Source organism: Microtus oregoni, unplaced genomic scaffold, assembly GCF_018167655.1.
Source record: "Microtus oregoni isolate MIOR12 unplaced genomic scaffold, Mior012 000055F_ref0000237, whole genome shotgun sequence".
Taxonomy (NCBI): domain Eukaryota; kingdom Metazoa; phylum Chordata; class Mammalia; order Rodentia; family Cricetidae; genus Microtus; species Microtus oregoni.
The window spans coordinates 6,407,501-6,431,582 of NW_024543831.1; the positions used below are offsets into that span (position 1 = coordinate 6,407,501).

Here is a 24,082-nt window from a genome sequence, read left to right on the forward strand (position 1 = left end):
AGGGTAAGTCGGGCTCTGGAGACTCTCTTCTGGAGTGTCGGATGTGACAGGCTGCTCCGAGGAAGCTGTGCTCTTGGGAAACCCCTCTATCCCACCCCAGCAGGTTGCCACTTTGAACTCACGATAGCTAATGTGCTTTGCTTTCTGTGGAAGACAGATTTTATCTTTTTCTCCCACTTGATCAACCAGAGAGAGTTTGAAAGTGTTTTCAGTGTCATCCAAATCCTTATTTTCCGGGGAATGGGGGGGGGCAGAAAAGAGAGGTGTGCAGCTGTAAGGTGGGAGCAGTGCTCAAGCCTATCCTCAAGGGCTCCCCCACTTCTAGCCAAAGGATTATGGCACGGCTGCAGGGGAACACCCCAAAACATGCACTGTGGGTGATTAAGCACATAACAGATCCAGAACAGGAAGCAGAGCTAAATGATAACCACTGAGCAGAGTTGAACTGCAAGTCTCTTGCAGGGGGCATCAGAGTGATGTCATGCAGCTGTCTCTCCAGCAGGGGACTGTTACCCACGCTGACAGTCCTCTGTCTGCTTAGACCCAAGTTAATCAATCAACCAGGCAATCAATCAGTAAAGAAGTAGAAGTCTATTCCAGAAAAGTAAAGACAGAGATGAGAAGCTATGCATGGTGGCGCATGCCCATAATCTCAGGCATTAGTGAGGTGGAGGCAGGGGGATTGTGATCAACCTGAACTGTAAAGCGAGTTCCAGGCCAGCTAGGGGAAAAAAGAAGATGAAGAGGAAGGGACGAATGGGGAATGGAGGAAGAGAGAAAGAAGGAAAGAGAGGAGAGAGAGAGAAAGAAGGAAAGAGAGGAGAGAGAGAAAAGACAGGATATGTTATAGTTTGGATATTAAATGTCCTCTTAATGTCCATATTCTAAGGCCTTAATCCCAGTTCATGTGATAAGATGGATAAGATGATAGAACCTTTAGTGCATTGGGCTTAGTGGGAAGAATTTAGGTCACAGTGTTCTCAAAAGGCAGTCGGGGAATTGGGTCCTTCCTGTGTCCTTCTTGGCATCTTGGTCAACATGAAGTGAGTGAAGAGCTCCCCTTACTGCATGAACCCGACACTAGACACTGTGCTGCTAACAGCCCCAAAACAACAAGGACCTGGAGACTGAAGCCTTTGAGGCCTTAAGCTAAAGGAAACCTTTCTGTAAGTGGACTTTCTGTTACAGTGACAGAAATCAGAATAACAGAGGGAGAGAGAAAAAGATGGAATATGTGTGTGTGTGTGTGTGTGTGTGTGTGTGTGAGAGAGAGAGAGAGAGAGAGAGAGAGAGAGAGAGAGAGAGAGGAAAAAGGAGGAGCAAGCAAAATGGAGCAGGTTGGAGGAGGAGGGAATGGCAAGAAGATGGTGACCATATGCAAGGGATCAAGCCCTGTCAGATGCATTCCATTTCTCAGGCTGGAGGTTGTGGTTCCCCCAAAGGACCCTTCTTCCAGAGACTCAGCTCATGGGGGCCCCTATAGGCATGGGGTACCCCCATCCATGGAGAAGGCAGGAGGTACCCGCATGGAACTCTTCACACAGTGCTAAGCTTGCCCCACTTTTTCCGAGATGTGACCTCCACATGGGTGGCCTGGGTCAGTGGTGATTACGACAAACCTGGGCTCGGCTGTGCATAGCTTCCCAAGAGCAATGCCTGCATTCAGCTGCACGCCTGTCCTCTGGGAGTCGTTGCCTGCCAGCTTCAACAACACTTGCACAATGTCTGTCTTCAGCAGGGACGAGGCAGCACTGGGCACCTCCATGCAGTTGCCAAGGCAGAGGGCAGCGTTGCCCACCAGTATTTCATCCTCTGAGTCAAGCAGCGATATCAAAATGTTGAACTCTGCAGGGAAATATGGCCACAAGGAGCAGTTCCAATGGACAGCCTAAAAGGGCTGATGAGGGGACATGAGAGGCTGAAGGGGCAGATGTCACGCTTCTCTAGAAACCTGGGAACATATGAGCTCTCTCCCTGTGGCCATGCTCTAAGGTATAAAAGGGTTTTTGTAACCTGAGTGGCGGTTTAATCCCAGCACTCGGGGGGTGGAGATAAGTAGTTCTCTGTGAGTTCGAGGCCAGCATGGTCCACAAGGCAAGTTCCAGGCTAGCTAGATCTACAAATGAGACTATCTTAAAAATGGATTTGAGTGTCAGAAAAGTCTGTCCTCATGGTGACCCACACTCTCCGTCACCTGCCAGCCTGACCGAGAGGCAATGTGTCTTTTCAGAAGGAAGGTTTGCCCCGTCCAGTTAGTCCCCTTCAGGGTACAGTGTGGAGGTGTAAAGGACCTTCATCTGTTGGGCACCCCCTCTATGAAAACTGCAGAGGATTGAGGATGTAAGTTATATCAGGGAAATTAGAGCGGAGCCTTCTTTGGTCACATGGTAACTCTGCAGCCTCAGCCCCTATCTTAAGAGCGGAGAGACACCCAGCACACTCCGGATTAACCTGGTGAAGCATTCTTAGTGAATTAAGCTGAGCTCAGAGCCACAGTTCCCACTGTTCTCTGATGGCTGAAGGTGCTTTGTTCTCCCCTCCATCCACGAAGGAGGAGAACTGGTGCTAGGTCAGTTCAAGCATCACTATAGAAACAATTTAGGTTAAGTTGGGGGGAGAGGAGAGAGTTATCCTGCTTCTGCCCTGTGACCTTTGAGCTGCCTGGCATTTTACCCAAGTGCAGCCAAAAGGTCAGCGGAACACTTTGTGATGGGAGAAGAACTGACATCTGGTTGTGTAAACACTACAAGGGAGCAATGCTGCCTAGGTCTCTCCTCCCTCCTCAGCCTCGGTTTTCTCTGCATCTTCCAGGGTGGGTCCGCCACCAAGGCGTGGGCTCCCTTAACCAAACTGTCACTTACTTTTATCAAGTCTCATCACTTCTTCCCGAGCTGGATGGCAGCTGTTTGTGCAGATGGCCAGTGTCTTTATGGCGTAACGGGATGCAGTCTGGCCTCCCGTCTGCGTTTCAGAACAGAATCAGAAAAGCAAAATCAAGGTGATAACCATTCTTTCCTAGATACCTCAGCGATCATCATAATAGTGCCAGGGGCCTTCTTGGCTTCTGTGAGATAATTAGATCAAGCAATGGCGTGTGCTTCTTAGGTGAGCAAGGATGGAGTGTCACTTGTACCCATCTGTAAACCTAGCTCCGTTCCCTAGGTAGGAATTCAGGTCTGTCCCCTGCACACCTGACACCACTGGGGGGGGGGGGGGGTTATGAGAGACTGTTTAGATAACAGTGGTTTATATATAAACATCTGCTGTTTAATAAAAGATGTTTCCCCAAAGGGAAGCAAATGACTCTCCCCGGTCCTTTGGCCTTTGAGGAATAAGGGTTGACAGTCTTTGTGAAGACTTATGAGAGGTAATGATTATGCAGTCATAACCCTCAATATCAGAGTCTTCAGGATGTGTGTGGACGTGTGCGCATGCATTCAGCAGTCTCTGGCGCAGTGCCAAAAGTTGCAGCAACAATGACAGGTAGTGATTAAGTACCAGTTTTAACTGAGCTCCTCCCTTCTGCCCCCTTGTCATCTGCCCTAGCCTGGCAGCATCTTGTCCACTGTAGAGTTTGTTTCCTGCCCTGCTCAGCCCAAGGTTTTGTACCCTTGCGGCACTACCGTGGGCGAGCCTTGCAGAGCTAGAGTGGTATCTAGAGGCAGCCACCGCCACCTGATAATTTGCTCTGCCTTCCCAGGTGAATCTAGCTCCTCTTGGATTCACTGCCCTCAATTCATTCAGGGAATTCCAACATCCTTTGGTCACATGACAACTCTGCAGCCTCCGTAGTTCACAAATGGAGTTACCACCAATGCATTCCAGATAAGGACAGAAGGTACCAGGAGTCCGTGAACAAAATAATTGCCCTAAGAAGCTTTGCAAAAAAGCATTCAAAACACCTTGCTCAAGGACAGAGACTGTGTGTTTTGAAGCTGGGCTTGAAGGGCAAGCAATTTTCATCACTGTAGATAAAGAACAGTTTGCTTATTCATTCAACGGTCTTTGTTGCTGTCCAGGGCACTGTCCAGGCGGACAGGTGGAAGAGGCTCGCTAGTCCAGCGGGGATAACATCGCGGCACGTTAACTGAACAAAGTCCATCTTCATCCTGCTCTCCCGAGTTGAACAGGTGTCTCAGGACATTCAAGAAGGTGTAAGCAGTCAGGTTACCTTACCTGCAGGAATTTAATCATCTTCTTCACCACACCTGCTGCCAGCGCCTCCTCCATGATGGCTAGAGAGGAACAGAGGGTCCGGCTCAGAACGCCTGCGGCTCTCTGAGGGGACACAGAGAGGATGATTAAACACCTCTTTCAGAAATGCTGATGACCTTTAAAGGTTAACGGGGAGGAGTTTGATTAGGCAAAAAACAAAAACAAAAACAAAAACAATCTATTCCTTGATTGTTGAATAATATAATGGCCAAGGAACACACAGCAAACATAGTTCTTTTTTAATAAACCTGCCAGGCAGGCAATTCAAAGGCCTGGAAATACTGCTTCCTTGTACAGAGACCCAGAGCGGTTCAGCTTTGTACCGGATCTCAACCCTGAGAATCAGTCCTTTCAGGGTGCCTCCCAGTCCTCAGCATCAGTAGGGCCCTCCCTAGAAAAGCTCCATTTTCAGGACCAACCTTTGGAGTTTTCAGTTTTCATTTATCTTTATCTTTCCAAGTCTCTGGCTTTTGGTTCAACTTCCTGGGAGATTTCATTTGTTTTATTTCCCAGCTCTTGTTTCATTTAAAAAATCTTAAAATTATAATTATTTATTATTGTGTGTGTGTTATATATATGTGTGTGTTACTGTGTTTGTTTTTGTGTGTATGAGTGTATGTGTGTGTGTGTGTGTGTGTCTGCCTGCCACAAGGACAACTTGGGGAGGTCTGAAGCCAATCCCTCTGCCTGCAGTTTTTAAGGGGCTATTTTCTGACACCTGTCCTGAATGCCACTTTGTCTGTCCAGGCTTTAGGTCCCGCACTGACAGAAACATGAGTAAGTGAAGAGTGTGCCCTAAGATGGCGCCCAAAGGCCTCCAGAATCATGCTAACACTCTTCTCCACATGCACTGCCCTACCCACAGGACTGTCTTCGGTTTGCTCAGCCAAGTGTTAGAACAGAATTAAGGAATCATTCTGGCACATACCACTGAAGGATCTCTTGAAATATAATAAAGATTGCATTCACTGGTTGGATTCTAGACTACACAGTCAAGACATTCGTAACGTGGGTTTCTGGACTCTACAAGGTTCACGTGTACATGTAGGAGGAACAGTCACCAAATCCTCTCAGACTGAAGGCAGAATTTGTCATTTGTGTGTTTGTGGGCATGGCTCTGAGGAGTTCACCCACACTGTACCTCAGAGTTACAGAGACTTCAAAGATGGTGACTGCAGATAGGGTAAGACCTACTAATATGAAAACAGCACTAGAACAGGAAACTGTTAGTCGGCTCGCTAGAGAAACTTACTGTCAGGATTCCTCCATCCTGGCTGTTCAGTAGAGACAGGCACTTCCGGCTCATGTCCACCGCCCACATCTATAAACATGGGGAATGGGGAGGCATTTTTATACCTCAAATAGAATCTTCTGGAGAGTGTCTTCCAAGCAATCAAACAGAGCCAACTACTCCCTCTTGAAACCACAATATTCATGTCCCTATTTCTCTCACAGGGGCTTCTTTTATTGTTCCCATATGTCTCCTCTAACTCTGGACATGATTCCATAGCAGAGGACACAGTTTATTTGACTCTTGAAATGCAGCCCTGAAAGGGACTGTTCTGCACACGTGCACAGCTTTCTGAATGAAGACGAGAGTGACTCTTGCCCTCAGTAGAGCGACAGAGCATCCCTCCAGCTCTCCAGATTCCTAGACTGTGATTGTTCCAGGCCACATGCTTCTGTTCACTTCATGAATACATGAATGAGCCAACAAAACATGTCTGTCCCAGGGCTCCAGGGAGGGTGACAAGAAAACTGTACCTGAGAGAGGAAGGGACCCTCAAGACACAAGTTCATGATGAGTCCTAGGAGAGTATATGCAACCTCTCTGAACACATCCATCTCCTCCTCACACTTGACCTGGAAACAAAACAAGGTCATCAACCTTCTTGCTGCTTTGAAGCTTTTCGTGATCATCTCTTCCTTTAGACAAGTGTCTTGAGACACCCATGGCCCCTGTATTGTCAATACTTGGACTTGACGGAATGGCAGAAGTGCAGGCACTAGGAATTAGCATCAGTTTAGGAGCAATAGAAGGTGTCTTGGACACATTGGCTATAGCACTCTGGCTCAGTGGGCCTTGGGATTGCACCGAAAACTGGGCTGTGGAAATGGATGACAAGCTCCATCAGAAAAGCTTCAAAATTACTCTAGGGTCAGGGAGACTTAATCTAGAGGATTTTGGAGGCCTATATCTATAGCAGCCATAAGTCAATCAGTCCTTAGGTCCTGGGAAACAGAATAATTATAAGAAGCCAGTGCATCACTGGAGGATGGGAGACCAAGTTTAAATAGAAAGGCTGTGATACCAGGAGGTCCAAACAGGCATCCCCAAATTCTTCACAGGCTATCATGTGTCTTCGGGTAGTAGGCTCAGCACTGATGTTTCCCATCAGGACAATGCATTGGCAGAGGGCTGAGAGGTTGGTTAACTTGGGCTCTCGCTTCTACAAATGAATTCAGAGACAGTGACGTCACAGACAGCAGATAAATGATGCCATAGGCCTTTCTTGTGTCTCTTGCTCACCCAAAGGCTAGGAATCAGACACCTAGCCTACTGTCACGCTGTGACATGAATGAAGTTACCCTGGTCACATGATGCAGTCACAAGCTTGACTTCTACACCAACCAACTGCAAAATGTTGGGGTGTGGTTATGCTCCCCTGGGGTATCCTGAATTTTTTTATGACTCCCCTCACACAGCATGCTCCCCCAGGAGAGCCCTTGTCCCGATGGGGTGATTTCCTCCCAGGTGACAGAATCACACCCTTTCCTGAAGACACTACTTTGTGCTGACGAGGACTCTGGTAGAGAGGTGCTCTCTCGATACTGTCAGGTAAGACACAACCCACTGGAGCATTTTTCCCCCTGCAGCCAGTCCTGCCCCTTGGCCACTGCTATTTGTCCTGTCTGCCGTTGTTGAGTTCTTTTAATAACAGAGAACTGTGTAAACTCCAGCTGTGGATAAATGACTAATCAGACTGAGAGACAGCATGGGTGCTGGGATGTAAACTGTGTTTCGTAGGCTCTGTCCTGGCAAAGAAGTGCCTGCCACAGCAGAGAGGACTGGGGTTTGCTCACCAGAACACCTGTGAGTGCGGGCAGGACACCTGGAAGGTTGGCCTGGAACCAGACTTGGAATCTGTGGGAACAACATCAGCTAGGGTAAGTTTTAAGTGACACAAAGTACGCCTCAAGGCTGTCATCTCAGGCGACTTCTCAGAGAGCTACAGACAGGCCTTCGTGATGTGACTTTCAGTATGCACTCATGATTTGTTCTGTGCGCCTAAAATTATCACGTGACTTATGTTTTCTAAGCCTAGAGAATAATCTTTGATGTCAGACAGCAGGTCTCAGTAACCAGCTCTTGTAAGCAGAAGTAGCTGGAACTCCCCGGCTCTGTCAAATTGACTGCAACCCTTCTTTCTGCTCTGGGTTTGTGTGTTCCACGTGCCCAGTGCAGATGGGAACAGGGAACACATGTTCACTCATCACAGCCACTGAGCAGGCCCAGACATACATCACCATGTGCTGGTGTCACGTGCAATGCGCCCCGCCCCCCAGCTGGCCCACGGGTGAGCATATTAACTCATTCCTCCCTGACTCTTTCCAGGCAAGACTCACAATGGGTGCAATGAATGTTTTCAAAGCTCATAAGAAATGACTTAAGAATTTATAACAATTCTAAAAAATCTAGGATTTTTACCATCTTCTCCCAGCAGCTAAAACTAAAACAAACAGGCAGGAAGAGATAACTAGCTATTCAGTATTACTGGCAACCAAAGAGGAGGCTATGTTTCCCTGTTCCTTCTACACTGCTTGCCCACTTATATTCATTCAACACAAATTTCCCAGCAGTTATCATGCAGCAGGCACTGGCCAAGAGGTGGGAAGCTTCCCTGAGCCACAGCCAGCATCTCACTGCAAGAAGCACTGTTTTCAGTAGCCATCCTCCTGGTGTCTGCATGAGACTGGTCCAAGGACCCTACAAATACAAAGCCATGCCACTGCCCATGTTCCTTCCACAGAATGATAGAGTATGTGCATAACCTATTATAACCCCCTGGAAACTGAGCCATGTCTCAACATTTGTAGCTATGGTACTGAAGCAATGTAAAATGTTATGTGAATACCCACTATGTATGGGTTAGGGGATTTTAAGGAAGGGGCATGTTCAGTACAGAGACTTTTAGAAGTACTTTTGATCTGTGGTTGATTGAATCCACAGATGCAGAACTGATAGAACGAAAGGATGACTGTGTGTCATGGCCTCCACGCCCACTGAGGACTGGGTCACTCTCCACCTGGAGGAGCTGGGCTGAGACTAGATGGCCATTGCCCTCTGGAAGCCATCGGTGTCCTCGCTCAGTGCATCTTGTAACACTCACCTGGAGATTTGTCTAGTCTCTGTAGCTGGTGGCATTTTTCAAAAGCCACAAGGCTTAACATGGGTCGAAGAATTGTCATTCTATAGAAACCAAACAAAACAATTACCTTTCTTCTAGAGCCAAATCTGTGAGTAGCCCGATGGCTGTATTGGCCTTCTTGTCTGAGAAGTCCAGAAACGACAGCAGTGCTTCACACAGTCTGAAAAGAGCCATTAAAACAACAACACACATAACTCTGAATGGGCCATCTTCAAACTCAGAGTCTCCAATAGGTACTCTTGTAAGGAGCCCAGTAAAGCCTCAGCATCTGGGAAAGAAAAGTAGAGAGGATGAACCGACCGTGCCCAGCCAGGAGACCTGGGCCCTTACCCACCCATGGACACCATCCGTCAGGATGGCTGCAGCACTCCGTGTGAATTCTCAGGTTGCTAAACAGTTGTAATGTAAGTTTGCCAATTATCAGACAGCAGCTTGGAAGGAAAGAGTTTCTGGAGCTCTGCCCTGTGGCTGAGTCTCGGTCAAGTTTATTAACTTGGATGAATCTATATGGCACACTCACTAATTGGCTCATAACTAAAGTGGGATGGCCCCCTAATAAGACAGGCGATGGAATAACTATTTCACAAGATCTTGATGGGCTGCTGAATTTAGCAGATGAGTTTAATAGAGTTAGAGTCCTCCACTGAGAGCTGGAGATTATAAGTGAGGAACGGAGCTGGAAGACTCACTTTGGTTACCAATTCACGCAGAAAAGGTTCAGGGGTTTTGAGATGATTGTAAAGAGAGCCCAGGAAAGCAGTCCAGTTCAGTTGCCAGAAAAAGATATGAAACCTCAAGCTGCCTGAAGAGGACCTACTGTTAGAACACTCCTAACACTATTAGAAGTGAAAGATTTGAGTCCCCTCCAGGAAACTGAGCATCTCTGGCATGCTACCTACTGTGCTCAGCACCTAGTTCCTGGTCTACAGTGACACACATACAAACAAGGAAGGAAAACGTTAGGAATGTGCTAGAACAGACTCACACTAAGGCCTCAGAGTCTACCCGTCGGGAGCTGTGCAGGGGCTGGAGATGAAAAGGCTGCTGCCACAGAGATGATGTCTTAGCTCCTTCTTCAGAGAACAGTGATAGTTACTATCATGTATTCATTCAACCAATGGTGCTAAACTGCCACTGACTACTGTCCAGGCAACGAGGTGGGTTCTAGGATTACAAAGATGAAACGAGACACTGTTCTGGCATTAGCAAGCTTGTGGGCCAGTGTCAGACAAATGGAGACAGGACAGAACATGTCAGACAAAATGCCCTGAGGTACTCTCAGAACATGGGACATCTCTGGGGACATCTAGCAGCTCATTGCCATCAGTTCTTAGGATGCAGGAGAATAGGGAGCAGGGAGGTGAGGGAACTAGACGAAGCCCAGTTCATGGTGGGTCTTCTAGAGTCTTCAACGAAGTTTGGATTTAACTCCCAAGGTTCACCTTCTCCAAAGTGTGATGGGTAGGTGGCTTTCTGGATGATAGTGGTAGGGGTAGGGTGGGGTGCAGATTTCTAGACAACTCTAAACTTCAGATCTCTGGGAGGCTGCACTTTAGCCAAGCCCCAGGTGACTTCTAGACATTGTACCTCACGAGTTAAAGATAGTCTGATGGGCAATGGAGAGTCACTTTAGAATTTTAAGAGGAAAACAGCAGGACCAATGTGCATTTTAGAAACATCTTTTGGCTGGCTTAATGGAGGTCATATTGGAGAAGGTAGGACAGGGGGACAGAGAATCCCACCAGTGAGATGAGTGGTTGTCCTGACAAGAAGGGTCACGGAACTGGGCTGTGGCAGCGGCAGCATGAAAGGTGCTATTAAAAAGGAGAAGGTATTAAAAGACTAAGAAGGAATGGTAAGAGACCAAGGAGGAGAACAACAAGATTCCTGCAGGAGATGCTAATGAGCAAGAACTGGCAAGCTGCTGTCTTATTGCCTGTGGTGAAGGTGGTGCAAGTCAACCACAGAACTCCTAGGTGAATGGGTAGTGGGATGCCCATGTGAAGACAGGAAATCCAGGTGAAAAAGACAGGGGCAAAAAAATCACATTTTATTTGCTATTCAGAGAGGAGACAGGATCTAGTAACAGTGGGTGCTTCCATCTAACCCACAAGAGGGGACAGTCTCTATCTCTTAAAGTCCAAGACAAGAAAACAGCCAGTGTAAGATTCTGGAGTTGCTGGCTTGCATGATGGCACAAAAGGAATTGGTACAGGAAACCATGAAGGAAGAACTAGAAAGGGGGGAGGAGGGACAGGGTGTACTGTGGGATGTCTTTTTGTACGTTGTGAATATGTGTTGCTCTCATTGGTTGATAAATAAAGCTGTTTTGGTTTATGTCAAGGCAGGGTAGAGCCAGGCAGGAAATCCAAGGAGATATACAGGAGAAGAAGGACAGAGTCTGGAAGACACCAGCAGCCACTCAAGGAGCAAGATGCCAGAGCATCTTGCTACCGGTGAGTCATGTACCACATGGTGGTACATAAATGAATAGACATGGATTAATCTAAATCTAAATCTATATATAAATAGAAAGCTTGCTAGTAATAACCCTGAGCCACCAACCATTTACAATTACTATTAAGTCTCTAAGTCTCTTATGTGGAAATGACTGCAGGCCAGGGTGGGACAGAAAAGTCTCCAATTACAGGATATATGATATCCTGATAGCCATGTATGATAGTTCAAGAAGGGTCTGGTCAAAAGGACCATGCCTCAGCGCAGTGGGGTAACAGCAAGTCAATAAATAGCCTATGGGTTGGCTATCTGGGAGTGTAGCAGGTACTCACTATTAAGGGACAGATCGATTAACAGATTGTTCTGGGAAGGGCTGAATCACCCAAGAATTGATATAGGAAGTGGGGTGCTTGAATTGGAAAAGCCTAGTGTGTGGCCTCTAGTGCTGGGAAGTGGCAGAATTTGATGCATTTTCCAGACCCTCCATCATCTGGGCTGTCCTTGGGTCAGAGAGCCATGGGATAGGAAACTCATAGGGTAATTCTGGCAGTAGGTGGATTACCTGGGGAGGTGTATCATATCCTCCTTAGCTGGGAAGACCTCCAGTCTCTGAGCTGTCATAATGCCTGGCCCAAGTAGAAAGGAAACAGACACAGCGAAAGTGTTGGGTCTTCCCTAGAGGGGAGCGTGCGTGGACTGGGTTGGAGCATTGCAGAGGGGCACCCATGCTGGATGGGGATGGGCTAGATGGTGTCTAAAGATCAGGTGTTCCCAAGCCTCTGCAAATCCTTGACTTCCTCAAGAGTGTACTCTAGCGCTCATCCATCAGAAATAATTTGCTTTGGAGTTAGTCCAAATTCCTCCTACACCAATTTAACTCTGTTTTCTTGGTCCCGAAGATGAATGCTGATGAACCTGAATAGCATCAAGGACAGACAACAGTCAGGGTCATCCTGGTTTAGTTAGCCTTAGGAGACATAAACAAGAAAGCTCCCTCACCATGTGACAAAACACTTCTCCTAACTACACTCATTACCCACAGAGGACAGTGTGTCCCTGTTCACCTCCTCTTGCTCAGAGACATATTTTCTGCTCTTTTGACAGGCAAGTTGCCCCAGTGGATGGATCACAATTCAGAGAATGGGCTCATGGAGCCAATCATTTCACTACTGCCCCAGTTTAAGACTTTCAACAATCTACCCTAAAGAGAGAGGAAATGATCATTAAAACATTATTAGGCTCATCTCCAGAACCAGATATGGATGCTGGGGAGTCGTTTTACGGTGGTGGCAGCTGTTAGCTGGCCAGCCTCACAGTCACTACCTCCCCCTTCCAACCTGCCTGACTCTGCTCCAGAAGCTACCACCCCCACCCCAGCTTCCTGGGTAGCCCAGGACATGGGTCTACCAATCCGAAATAAATGGCAGCTTTGCTTAAGGAAGAAAGCAGATCTAGCGGGTGCCAAGCTGTGCTAGACAGGGGGATATGAGGCTTGGCATCACACCAAGGGGAAAAGAAAGGTAAAGAGAAGGACAGCGACCTTGACATTGGGGTCCTCAAGCGAGAGGTTACTCTGCTTAGCTTCTTCTTATTATGTGAGAAAAACATGACAGGCTCTGTCTTGTTTAAGCTCCTTTTGGTCAAATTGTCACATGAGGCAGGAGAGAAAGATCTGAACTGACACAGACATATCTCTGGGTTTTGTTTGTTTGTTGGTTGGTTGGTTTTGGAGGGCAGAAGACAGTGTGCTGAGAACTGAACCTTACTAGCAAGGGCTCCAGCATGGAGCCCATATTCTAAAAAAAAAAATAAGGAAATGGGGGTGCCTAGCACACTTCTTTTAATAAGGAATTATGATTGTGTTTGTATTTGTGTGTGTGTGTGTGTGTGTGTATGTGTGTGTATGTGTTGCATATTTGTATGCGGATGCTCTAAGAGGCCAGAAGAAGACATCAGATCTGCAGTTGGAGTTAGGGGTGGGTATGGACTCTTCAATATTGGTGCTGGGAACTAAACTCCGGTCCCCTGCAAGAGTAGAACATGCTCTTAACTGCCAAGTCATCTCTCCAGCTCCCCACCGTCCCTCTTAAATGTCATCCCATGTGTGCAGTACAGATAAGACAATGTATTAATTTTCCCAGGCCAAAAGAAGAATAAAAAAGCATACAAGGATTAAACACTGGACTGTGAGAATCTAAAATCCCAGCGCTTCCTACAAAGTGGGAAGCCTGTTCCTGCCAGTTCATATCTGGGGAAGGAGAGGACCTGTCACTATCTGTGATGTGTGCACTGCCCTGTCCTGCTTCAAACAGTATTGTCTCAGCACAGAGAGCCAGTAACTTACCTGGAAAATGGACATCAGCAAGGCTAGTGTGCCTGACAGCTATAAGCTGAGATCCCCTCCTGACCTAAGAGTAGGCAAGACTGTATGTACCACGGTGAGCTACAGCACTAGAAAAGTTCAAACTGAGATACCGGTGACTCAGAGATAGCAAATGTCTTAAGACAACTACAGCTATCACTGCTCAGAGACAAAGAATGGCTAGCTTAAGATGAAATAACACCTGATGAAGGGATTGAGCTGATGGCTGCAGGGTCATCTGAAAAGTACCACGTGCCCTGGAAGACCTTCCCTAGCAATCCCCTGCCTACCGGGCAGAGCTTCTGGGTTGCCAAGGTCTTTCCTAGAAATCACTGGGGCTGTGACATGATGAAAATGGGGAGATGGAGACCACCTTGTCCTTGGCACACAGTGGACTCCTCACTAGATGGACAGGTGAGAGGGCTCAGCCTGGTCCAGAGAGATCCGGCTCCTTTTCTTACAGAGGACAGAGATAGGAGCTGGGCTCCTGGGAATAAGCACTAGGGAATAAGCAATAGGCTGGCTTGTGTGGCCTTATTTGCTGCAGCGTCTCCTGCCCACTCTGTGACCAGGGAGTAACACTCCCCTAAGTTACCATGGGAGATAAAACGATAAGGCAGTGAAGAAATCAGCGGATTAACTTCTGCTCCAAAGTTACTCTGAAACGTTTACAAAGCAGGCCACGATGAATGTTATTTCTATCACTTTAAATCATAGGATATGGCTGACGTTCAACCTCTAAAAAAATGGCATATCCATTTCAAATGGTCATATTTATAACCAGAAGACAAGTAAGCAATGTAAATTGAAAGATAAATAAAAAATCTGGGCTGAGAGAGCTCAGTCATTACAGAGCTCACCACCCAAGCCTGAGAACTGAGTTTGATCTGCAGCACGCCTGAAAAAGTCATGGTAGTCACTCTTGTGATCCCAGCACAGGGAAGCAGAGACAGAGAGACCACTAATGGTTGCTAGCTGGCCTGACTTGCCTAACTTGAGATCTCTGGTCCTAGTGACAGGGCTATGGCCTCACAAGTAGATGGCTCCTAAGGAGCAACACCCAAGATTGACCTCTGACCTTCACATGCATTAATATACTTGCACACTTGTACATACAAGTGCATCTACACGCACATGTATACTTCCCTCAATACATGCGTGCACTCGTACACACACACACACACACACACACACACACACAACACATATATCTGTCCATGCACACTAAATAGATAGGTAATAAGCAAACAAACAGAAAGAATCACTGTGGTCCAGGTAAGCTGTTTTAGAAAATCCCTTTAGAAGTCAGGCATACACTATCCCCGTGTGTCTCAGTCTTTGCTAAAACCCCACAAAAATGTATTTGTTTTATGAAATTATACTCTCTCACTTAAGAAATGGCTGAAAGACATGCAAAACAAAATGCTAGCATTGTGTTAAACAGAAGAACATAGGAAAAGCCAGGGGAGGAAAAGGGTGGAACCTGGGCTTGAGTCTAACAAGGCAGAAGCAAGTGGTCCATTTCCAGGCTGGGTTCTGGGTTGGCCTGTGGAGGTGCTGCCCTGTCAAGTTCAATGGTCTCTGCTTGTGCAGAATCAAAACTTGGCGTGGTCCCGAGTTCAGCCAGGAGCTCCTTGAGACACCTTCCTGATAGGGTTTCCCTCAGAGCCTCTTTCTGTTACTTTCTTTCATGAAGACTTATGCCAGCCTGGTAGTAACACACACCAGTAACAGCAGGAGGGATGAACAGCTTGATTTCGTCTACACAGTGGTGATCCAAGGGGCCATAGGGAAGATCCCACGGGCACAGGCTTACCGGATCAGGTCGAGGTGCTTGATGACCTGGTTCCGGCCGTTCTCTGTCTGGGTGAGCTGCAGCAGCAGGGCCAGGCTCTGCTGCTGCATAACCAGGACTCTGGAGGTCATGAAGGAAGGCAGCAGGGTGGCCATATCCGGGTGGGTCACAAGCAGGCGCTGGTTTTCCTCTGCAGAACACAGGTGTTAATCTGCCTGGAGCTGCCGAGATGGCATTGAGGTGAGTTCTGTTGCCCCCTCCACCTAACAGGAAGTTGGCTCATTCTTAATGCATTTTCCAGGCAGGATAAAGACTTATAAGAACTGGACTCTGGGGCTAACCTTCTGTGTTTGACTATGCAGAGTGATGCTTTTTGCCAGTCACTAGCTCCTGTGGCCCTCCGCTTCCTCATCAGTAAGATGAGGACAATGGCCCACCTGCAAAAGTTTTTAATGAGGATTCAGTGAGCCAATGCTTGCTGGTGCCAGACAGAGACTGGCTCTCATAGATTAGTTACACTATTATCGTTCTTATAAAAGCTTTCTCAGTGGGTGGAATGTGGAAATGAATGAAGGAAAAGTATTTGGCTTAACTGAAATATAATCAGAGCATCAGCCTTCAGACGGTGGTCAGAGCAACCGTTTGTATTATTCCTAAGGAACTATGATATCACAGGAGAAGTACACCTCCAACAGACTGAGTGCTCTTCCCAGAGCCATAACACTGAACTTCAGTGACACTGACTTTGGCTTGCTTTGTGCTCTGAGCAGGCATGTGGGAGCAGACAGGGCATGGCAGGAGTGTGAGCAGAAGTAATGAAACACAGTAGGGCAGACCCGAGGGATGGTGTCCTGGTTTGAATCTGAAATATATGCAAAGGTTCCTGTGTTAAAGGTTTTGGCTGCCTGGCTTTTGGAAGCAATGATTCTCAAGATGTGGCGGTTTGAATGAGAATGTTTCCCATAGGTTCATGCGTTTGAATGCTTGGTCCCCCGTTGGAACTGTTTGGGAAGGATTGAGAGGTGTGACCTTGTTGAAAGAGGTGTCACTGTGGATATGCTGGAAGTGACTTCTCTCTCTGACTCAGCAATATGCCACAGATTTATTCTCATGCTTCTGCTTTTGCGCATTCTCTGCTTCTTAAAAAAAAAAGGCTTGTGTGTATTGAGTTGGGCATGTCAAGAGTTCATGAGCGGGCTGGAGAGATGGCTCAGAGGTTAAGAGCATTGCCTGCTCTACCAAAGGTCCTGAGTTCAATTCCCAGCAACCACATGGTGGCTCACAACCATCTGTATAATGGGGTCTAGTGCCCTCTTCTGGCCAGCAGACATACACACAGACAGAATATTGTATGCATAATAAATAAATAAATAAATATTAAAAAAAAAAGAGTTCATGAGCCTGAGACCCAGCATGTGCAGACCCCAGGTGGCAATATATCTCATATATTAAAGCAACTCCAAAGCTCGCAGAAGCAAAAATATCTGGGTTATTATGCCTAACTCACAGAGAGTAAGGACAGCCAAAAAGTTCTGCCTTTCTCAGCTTCCTTTGGGAATCTTGGCAAACACACAGCCCTGAGTAAGGGACTTTGATAATTCTTGGTTTTGGTGTGTGTGTGCGCGCGTGCATGAACATGCATGTCCACATACGTGTGTGTGTGCGCATATGGATAGAGGCCAGAGGATAACTCACATGGCATACTCAGGTATAATTCAAGACTCTTTCTTTCTCTTTGATTAGGGCCTTCACTGACCTTGACATCACCAAACTAGGCCTCGCTGGCTGGCTGACCTTCGAGCTCTGGGGTCTACCTGTCTCCACATTCCCAGCATGCCACCACGACTGTTTTTGTTTCTTTCTGTTGTTGTTAATGTGGGTTTTGAGATAAACTGAGGAGCTTGACTGTATCGACTGATCCTGTCCAGTAACTGGGCTTCCTGATAGGCTGGCTTTCTACAGCCACTTTAAGTTCTCTGTCCTTCCAGCTATTAAATGAAACGGGATGGCTTCCTCACACCCAGCTGGTACGGCACACAGGGCTCCACCCTGTCACTGTCCTCATTTCTAGTGTTTCCTGTCCAAAGAACAAATCTATTCTTGTGAAACACATTTCTCTGAGATAAAGGAAAAAACTTAAAATCTTGATATATACGGAAGTCACAAAGGGAAGACAGTGCAAGGACCTAACGATCTCCGGAGAACATTGTATCAAGAAAGGTGGGAGTTGACAAAACAAAACCCGTCTGGCATTTTCCTATTTCAGCAACAGACACTAATCAGGGTCAGAAGATGCTGGCTGGTAGTCATATATCTCAAGACGCTGGCTGCAAGGGGTGCCATGGTCAGCAAACCCAAAGTATTTTCAAACAGATGAGAAAGGAAATGATCTCCATTGCTCACGACACGAGCAGAAGCCATTAGTCCGCCAAGCAGGGAGAGGAACGGGCAGTGGTGGGGAGCAGACTGGAAAGCACTTGTTATGTTGACAGTGATCTTGCCCACTCTCCATTCCAGTGTCCTGAGGCGGGGGGGGGGGGGGGGAGGAGGGGAGGAGGACAATGAGAAGAAGGAGAAAAAGGACTAGGAGGAGGAGAAATAGGAGGAAGGGGGAGCAAAAGAGGAAGAAGATGAGGTGGGGGCTGGGGAATGCAGTATAGAACTTGCTTTTTGGATCCACATACTTTTGGGGAGGAAAAGGCATGGGATGGAGACGTCAGTCCTCCCAGGGCTGGCCTTTGGGGAGAACTACCAGACTGAACCATGCAGCTCTTCCTTCTGGGACATGCAGCTAGCAAGTAACAGTGAAGAACTGGGCTTACCGTTGTCACTACACACTGCTTGCCAGAGCTTCAAAACAGCCACGCAGAGAACCTCCTCAACCGCATCTTTCCCCGCTGAGAAGAGGCACCTGGAGAAGACAGGGAGCGCAATGTGGAATCTAGGCACTAGTTTTGTTTTCTTTTCCCTGAGTTCTGCCCCCTGACTCATCAAATGGATAGTTAAGAGATTTTTTTTAATGCATATCCAAGTTAGACATGGTGGTGCACACCTTTAATTCCACCACCCAGGAGGCAGAGGCAGGTAGGTCTCTGTGAGTTCAAGGCCAGTGCAGTCTACTTACAGAGTGTCCAGCCAGAGCTACATAGTGATCTCTCTCTCTCTCTTTCTCTCTCTCTCTTTCTCTCTCTCTCTCTCTCTCTCTCTCTCTCTCAAAGGAAGACAGAAAGAAAGAAAGAAAGAAAGAAAGAAAAGAAAAAGGCGTATCCACAGGTCACAACAACCTAGGGGCTGCCCATCACTGATTCCAAAGTTATAGATCAAAGGCAAAGGCTAAAAACACAGGGATGGGAACACAGAAAAGGGTGGACAGCTAAGGGCCATCAGTGATGAGTGGACATGCAAACATTAAATCCACACCAGGATCCTCAGCCTCCTGGATCATCCTAGCACAACACAAAATAAACACATACCACCCCCTTCCATGTAGGTCTTGTTTTAGATAAAATTCTAAATAGAGTCAACCAGGACCCAGCTGCTTCTACTTCCTTAAAATGACCAGATTATGAGAAATGAGGACAATGAAAATCTTACAAATGGTGCTGGGAAAGCAGGGGAAGCGCTGTTTGTCTGGTTAGGAAGTATGCAGAGGGCCTGTGACAGGCTCACTCTCTGTCAGCTGCAATGTGATGCCAAAGACCAGAGGTTCTGAGCTCAAGGCGATTAGCATGTGCTCTTTCAAGGGTCACCCTGCTGACTGAGGAATAAGGACAGAGAGTCCAAAGGCCTTGCCTGTGTGGCCAGTAACTGCTTTCACACACATGGCTATCTGCCTTTTCTTGATAGACATCTGACTCTTTCTGTTGGGAGCTGTGAACCCCCAGATCCTGAATTTCTTGTAAACAACTTGTTTTCCCCTAATATGAGAGCCTACAGCTGCTCTGAGCACGAGACCCTCAGGAGCTCCTGATGGCAGGGGAATGGTTTTTGGTGCGTTTGGCTGGGGTGTAACTATCCCTATATAAGCTGCCCCTGGACATGATAAAGGGGGGCATTCTGGCATCAAGGATGACCTGCGTCTCTTGTTTGTGAGGCTTTGTGTGTTTCAATCTCCAGCCCCTTGCCCGGCTCACGAACTGTATGGTGGTGCATAGAGCGCAGACGGACGTGGTACGCTGCATCTTTCCAAATATCCCTACCTTCTTATGACCTCATGGTCACTGATGGTGTTGAATCCACCACATGTTCTGAACAAGGTCCGTTCTGTGCCTGAAACAAAATCACAAGAACCAAGTCAGGATCCTGACCTACCAGCTGGTGTCCAGTTGCAGCATGGGCAAGCTTATCACCAGATCCCAGTGTGATCATCAAAAATCTAGCTGGACCATTACACTCTGAGAAACGCAACTGCCGTCAGCTGTTCAATGTGTCACAGTCAGAGGGACTTCTTAGAAAATATCTATCAGCATCTCAACTCATCCCTCTGCAATCTTTAGAAGGCATACAGGAGCTGGAAAAACCAGAAAGCCATCTGATTCTGAATGTTTATTTTGAGGCCGTCTCCAGGCTCTGGAGAAGAACTTAACAATTTCTAAGAAGTGGTCGAGGGGGTCACCTGGGCTACCTCTCTGGTCTATACTAAAGCGGGACCACAAACTCCATCCATTTGTACAAATGACATCCTGTCACTGAGCAACCAAAGTTGTTGACAGGAACTGATAAGAGAATGGCATGCTCTCGTTACAAGACAGAAATATTTCCTCTGAAACTATTTTCATGTTCCAAGCAGGTGTTAAGTGCATCTGGGGCCACCTCTATAGTTATCATTTCTTCTCTTTCTACAAGGCACAGAGTGTTAAGAACGGATGTGAGGATGTAAGCAAGGCATGCGAAACACACGTGAGGAAAAGTTTACAGAATCAGTACACAGATATTTAATATTTATATTTACATAAACATGGGCTATGTGTGGTATGAGTATGTAATAGAGGCATGGGGAGCAGTTGGACACCATGTGGGTCTTGTGCTGTGTGTGGTGTTTACTGCATGAGTGCTGAGTCAATGCATTCTCTGAAAAGGATGGGGCACAGGTAGAGGTATATTTCTTCCAGACCCTCTTCGGCACCTATATCAGCATAGTTTTTCAGTCAATATTTACAGAAGGGAGGAGATATTTGTCTCACAGACTCAGATCCCTGCCCCGCCCCCCCGCCTTCCCAAGGACAATGCTCATGAGGCTACACACGTGTCTAACTTACAGTTTGTCATCATTTCTGTCAGGATCTCAATGCCTCCTGCATAGAACAAGGGTGTCTGGTCAGGCTTGGAGAGGGTCTCCAGGAGATTTCTAGTCGTCATTGCTGTTTTCTTTCCGGAATCCAGAGACGCACGAGCTTCCTTCTCTTGAAGATCTGCCTTTTCTCGAAGAGTGACTTGATTTAGGTATTCTAGCAAACCAAGCAGGAGAAGGAGAAATAAATACCCTAACAATCGAAAGAGCCATATAGAAGATCCCCCCCATCTCTCCCCCACCCTTGCCCAAAGCAAGAAAATAATTCAGACTCCTCTTCAGGAAGGAACCCTTTAGGAGCAAAGGCAAATCTAAACTGAGTCTTAAGCCATCTTGGAAATTTGGGGCTGTCTAGAAGTCTATGGGAAGATGGCGTGGAAGAAAAGAAACGGTGGAGTCTGAACACGAGAACAGAGGGAAGATGAGCAGGCAGCCTGCAAACACCCAGGGCTGGGCAGGGCAGGAAAGGTCAGGCTGTGGCCTTGACCAGGGTGGGAGGCACCCAGCAATGGCAAACTGGATTTGGCCGGACAGTAGCAGCAGTGACAGTCTCTCACCTTTCACCTGAGTCTGTAGCTTGGGGTTTATCTCTCCAATCTTCCGATAACACTCTCTAGACTGGAAAACAGAAACAAGACCTTGAAAGGTGGTCAGGGGAAAAGGTGATTAGAGGACAGAGAGGGGCATCTAAGGGCTTGGTTCCTTCATTATTCCTTCTTATCCCCCCCCATCACTTGAGGCATCCAGGGAGAGCAGGAAGCTTTTGATATTTTTGTTTGGGCTTCTCAGGTTCTGTGGCACTACAGGCACTGTTTCAAAAATTCATTTTAAAACCTTGTTTGTTAAATACAAACTGCGATATCTACTACCCCGTCTTGAATTTTTTTTGTGGCTCATGCCTGCTGGAGGTAAGAATAATCATAATGTATATACTAAATTTAGATTTGATATTTGCACTAAGAGCCTGTCAGCTATGCCCAGGGGAGCTGAGCTGGGAAATCAGCAAATCTGGAGACTGTGTTGACTGAGACCCAGGGATAGAAGAGAAAAGCCTGGAGAGATACAGGCTGTGAAATCAGGCAGCGAAGGCTCCAGTCACTGGCTGCTTTAGACTAAGCTAGAGAGCTTGACAGCAAGCTCTTACTGAGGAAGTGGTTAGATAAAAAGTTTCTAGAAAAAGAAAGACCAGTTCAGGGAGATTTGGGGGCGAAGATAGTTTCACTCAAGTATATATAAAATCACCAGACAGCACCCAGCCAGTTTCCAAGAGCAAAACTAAGAAAATAAACACCCATGTCTTCATGGTTTATCAAGTCTCCTCTAGAACACTGGGGTTAAGAATGAACAGAAGAGGCTGGAGATATAGATGGCTTAGCAGGTGATGGAGCTTGTCACCCAAGCTTGGTAACTCAAGGCCTGAGTTGGTCCCTGGAATCCATGGAAGGAGGGAAACAACTGCACAGAATTGTCCTCTGTGACCTCTGTGCCACACCAGGCTCATGAACACACAATAACAAAAGGAGAATGAACACGATAAAAACTATCGCAGTAAAAGATAAAAAAAAAAAAAGAACACTATTCCGGATAAGTCTATGTGTGTTCAACCCAACAACTCCTTAGCCCCACATCCAACCTATGAATGATTTCCGTCGGCTTGGGACCTAGGAGCCCATCACCTCCACTGCCATCAACACTGGGATTAATTATATGATGTTGTAGTGGGCATGCACGTACAGAAACAAGATTGCAAGTGAATTTTGTTTTCTTTCTGCTCATGTCTTTTCTCTGCGGAGGCTGAATCAGTATAAGCAGAGGATTCTGCTGACATGAGTCCCACAGCTAGAGGGACTGTCCCGGATTTCATCCAACATCCTTCCCAACTGTCTTATCTCAGGACTTCAGAAAACACTAAAAGGTGGACTAACATCCAACCAACTTGTGAGCGAACTTATACCTTGCTAAGGACTTACCTTGTTGTAGTTCTTCATGGCCAGGTGGGCTTTCCCCATGTGGAAATAGGCTTTGGTGCATTTCTCATCACACTGTGTGAAAGAGAATAGCTGATCAGATGGTGCAGAGGATCTGAAGCCATTAGGCACGCCCCTGTCTGCCTCGTTAACAGAACGAGGCCAGCAGCACTTTGGTTCTCGGGACAGCTACCAGAGCTGACAATTAAGATTTTCTGGGCATTTGTGATCAAGCTAACTGCTGCCTGCGAGGAGCCTGTGTACATGGGCATGCTCTCCTCCAAATTAGCAATGCCACCAGCTCTCACTTCCATGTAGAGATTCGCTCAAAAGGAAAGCAAGACCCCTCAACACTGGTTGAATGTTAGAATCACCTGGAAGGCTCATACATGTTCTGATCTGGCTGCCCCTGGACCAGTTACATCACTATCTAAATGGGGTCCAGACAGATAAAATTCTTCAGCTTTTTGGTTGAAACAACTGAGTAGCTAAGTTTGAGATTTGCTGGCTTATTAGCAGACAGGATTCTTTGGGAAAACAACTATGGTTACCAGTGCATCTTAGTAGGAAGCGGGTTCTTTTTTGCACATAAGCCACAGCCCGAACAACGTTACAGTGCACATTATATTGGTCAGTTGTCCTATGTTCACTGAGCTCACTGAGTCGACGGCTGGGTCTTGAAGTGGGGTTGCCTCCCACTCCGTTTCAGACCCAAGTGTGCTTGTCCGTGGATCCTGTCTGGGGATGGGGTGGCCATCCTAACTCTGTGATAGGGGAGAGAGAGCAGCAGGACAGACGAAGAGGAAGAACACTGTACCCTTGAGAACAGCTGGAAGGTGGAGGGAGCATTTCCAGCCGCGCTTACTACTGGTTATCAGATAGGCATGCCTGTGGAGGAGAAGAGAGGCTGTGGCTTCCACCTTGGAAAGCTTCTCTGTGAGAGGAAGCTCAATGGGAACTCCAGGTGACTGCCTCACTTCCCCTGCCAGCTTCTGCTGGATGTCCTAAGGGCCTGACTTGATGTTAGCTCTCCCTGTAGCTATTTGTTCTTTTACTCAGATACTCCTCTCTGACTGGGATGCTTCATCAAGAACTCCAGCTGGCTGCCTTGAAGAGCTTTCTCCAGTCAACTTCTGCTGGATGCTTCTGAGAACCAAATTTGACACTTGCTCTCCCCCATGCTCTTTCTCTCTCCCCCTTTCTCTCCCCTCCCCCATGCTCTTTCTCATTCTCCCTTTTTTTTTTCTTCCAACTTTGGCTTCTCTTGTTATTTCCTCATAAATTCACTCTTTCAAATCAGAAAGTACAGCCATTGAAGATAATTCTTTGGACCTTATATAACAACCAGGAATTCACCTCAGTATCACTTAAAATCTAGGCCCTACAAAGGGAGGCTTTAAGTATACAGCTAAGGATATACCCTTCACAGAAGGCCCTCCTGCTTGCTCCTCCACATAAGACTTCAGGGAGCACAGATATGTGGACTAAAACTTGAAACTCCAGCTAATTAACCTTCAGTGATCCCATTATTAGCAAGATATTGAGTCAGGTGAGACATCCTTTAGG

The 24,082-nt window shown here is 47.0% G+C and overlaps 1 protein-coding gene across 2 annotated transcripts in view; it reads right to left on the reverse strand.

Annotated features, from left to right (window-relative positions):
• Ttc12 (tetratricopeptide repeat domain 12) overlaps nt 1-24,082 on the reverse strand; it is a 48,574-nt gene that overhangs the window by 297 nt on the left and 24,195 nt on the right. For both annotated transcript variants that reach the window (XM_041638627.1, XM_041638626.1), the window contains 14 exons: nt 22,520-22,591; nt 21,107-21,167; nt 20,518-20,706; nt 19,459-19,528; nt 18,082-18,170; nt 15,281-15,449; nt 8,713-8,805; nt 7,300-7,360; nt 6,528-6,665; nt 5,980-6,078; nt 5,468-5,536; nt 4,177-4,278; nt 2,862-2,961; nt 1,620-1,845 (listed from right to left, as the gene is read on the reverse strand). In XM_041638627.1, the coding sequence (XP_041494561.1) occupies nt 1,620-1,845; nt 2,862-2,961; nt 4,177-4,278; nt 5,468-5,536; nt 5,980-6,078; nt 6,528-6,665; nt 7,300-7,360; nt 8,713-8,805; nt 15,281-15,449; nt 18,082-18,170; nt 19,459-19,528; nt 20,518-20,706; nt 21,107-21,167; nt 22,520-22,591 (1,538 nt within the window). The remainder of the gene's footprint in view (nt 1-1,619; nt 1,846-2,861; nt 2,962-4,176; nt 4,279-5,467; nt 5,537-5,979; nt 6,079-6,527; nt 6,666-7,299; nt 7,361-8,712; nt 8,806-15,280; nt 15,450-18,081; nt 18,171-19,458; nt 19,529-20,517; nt 20,707-21,106; nt 21,168-22,519; nt 22,592-24,082) is intronic.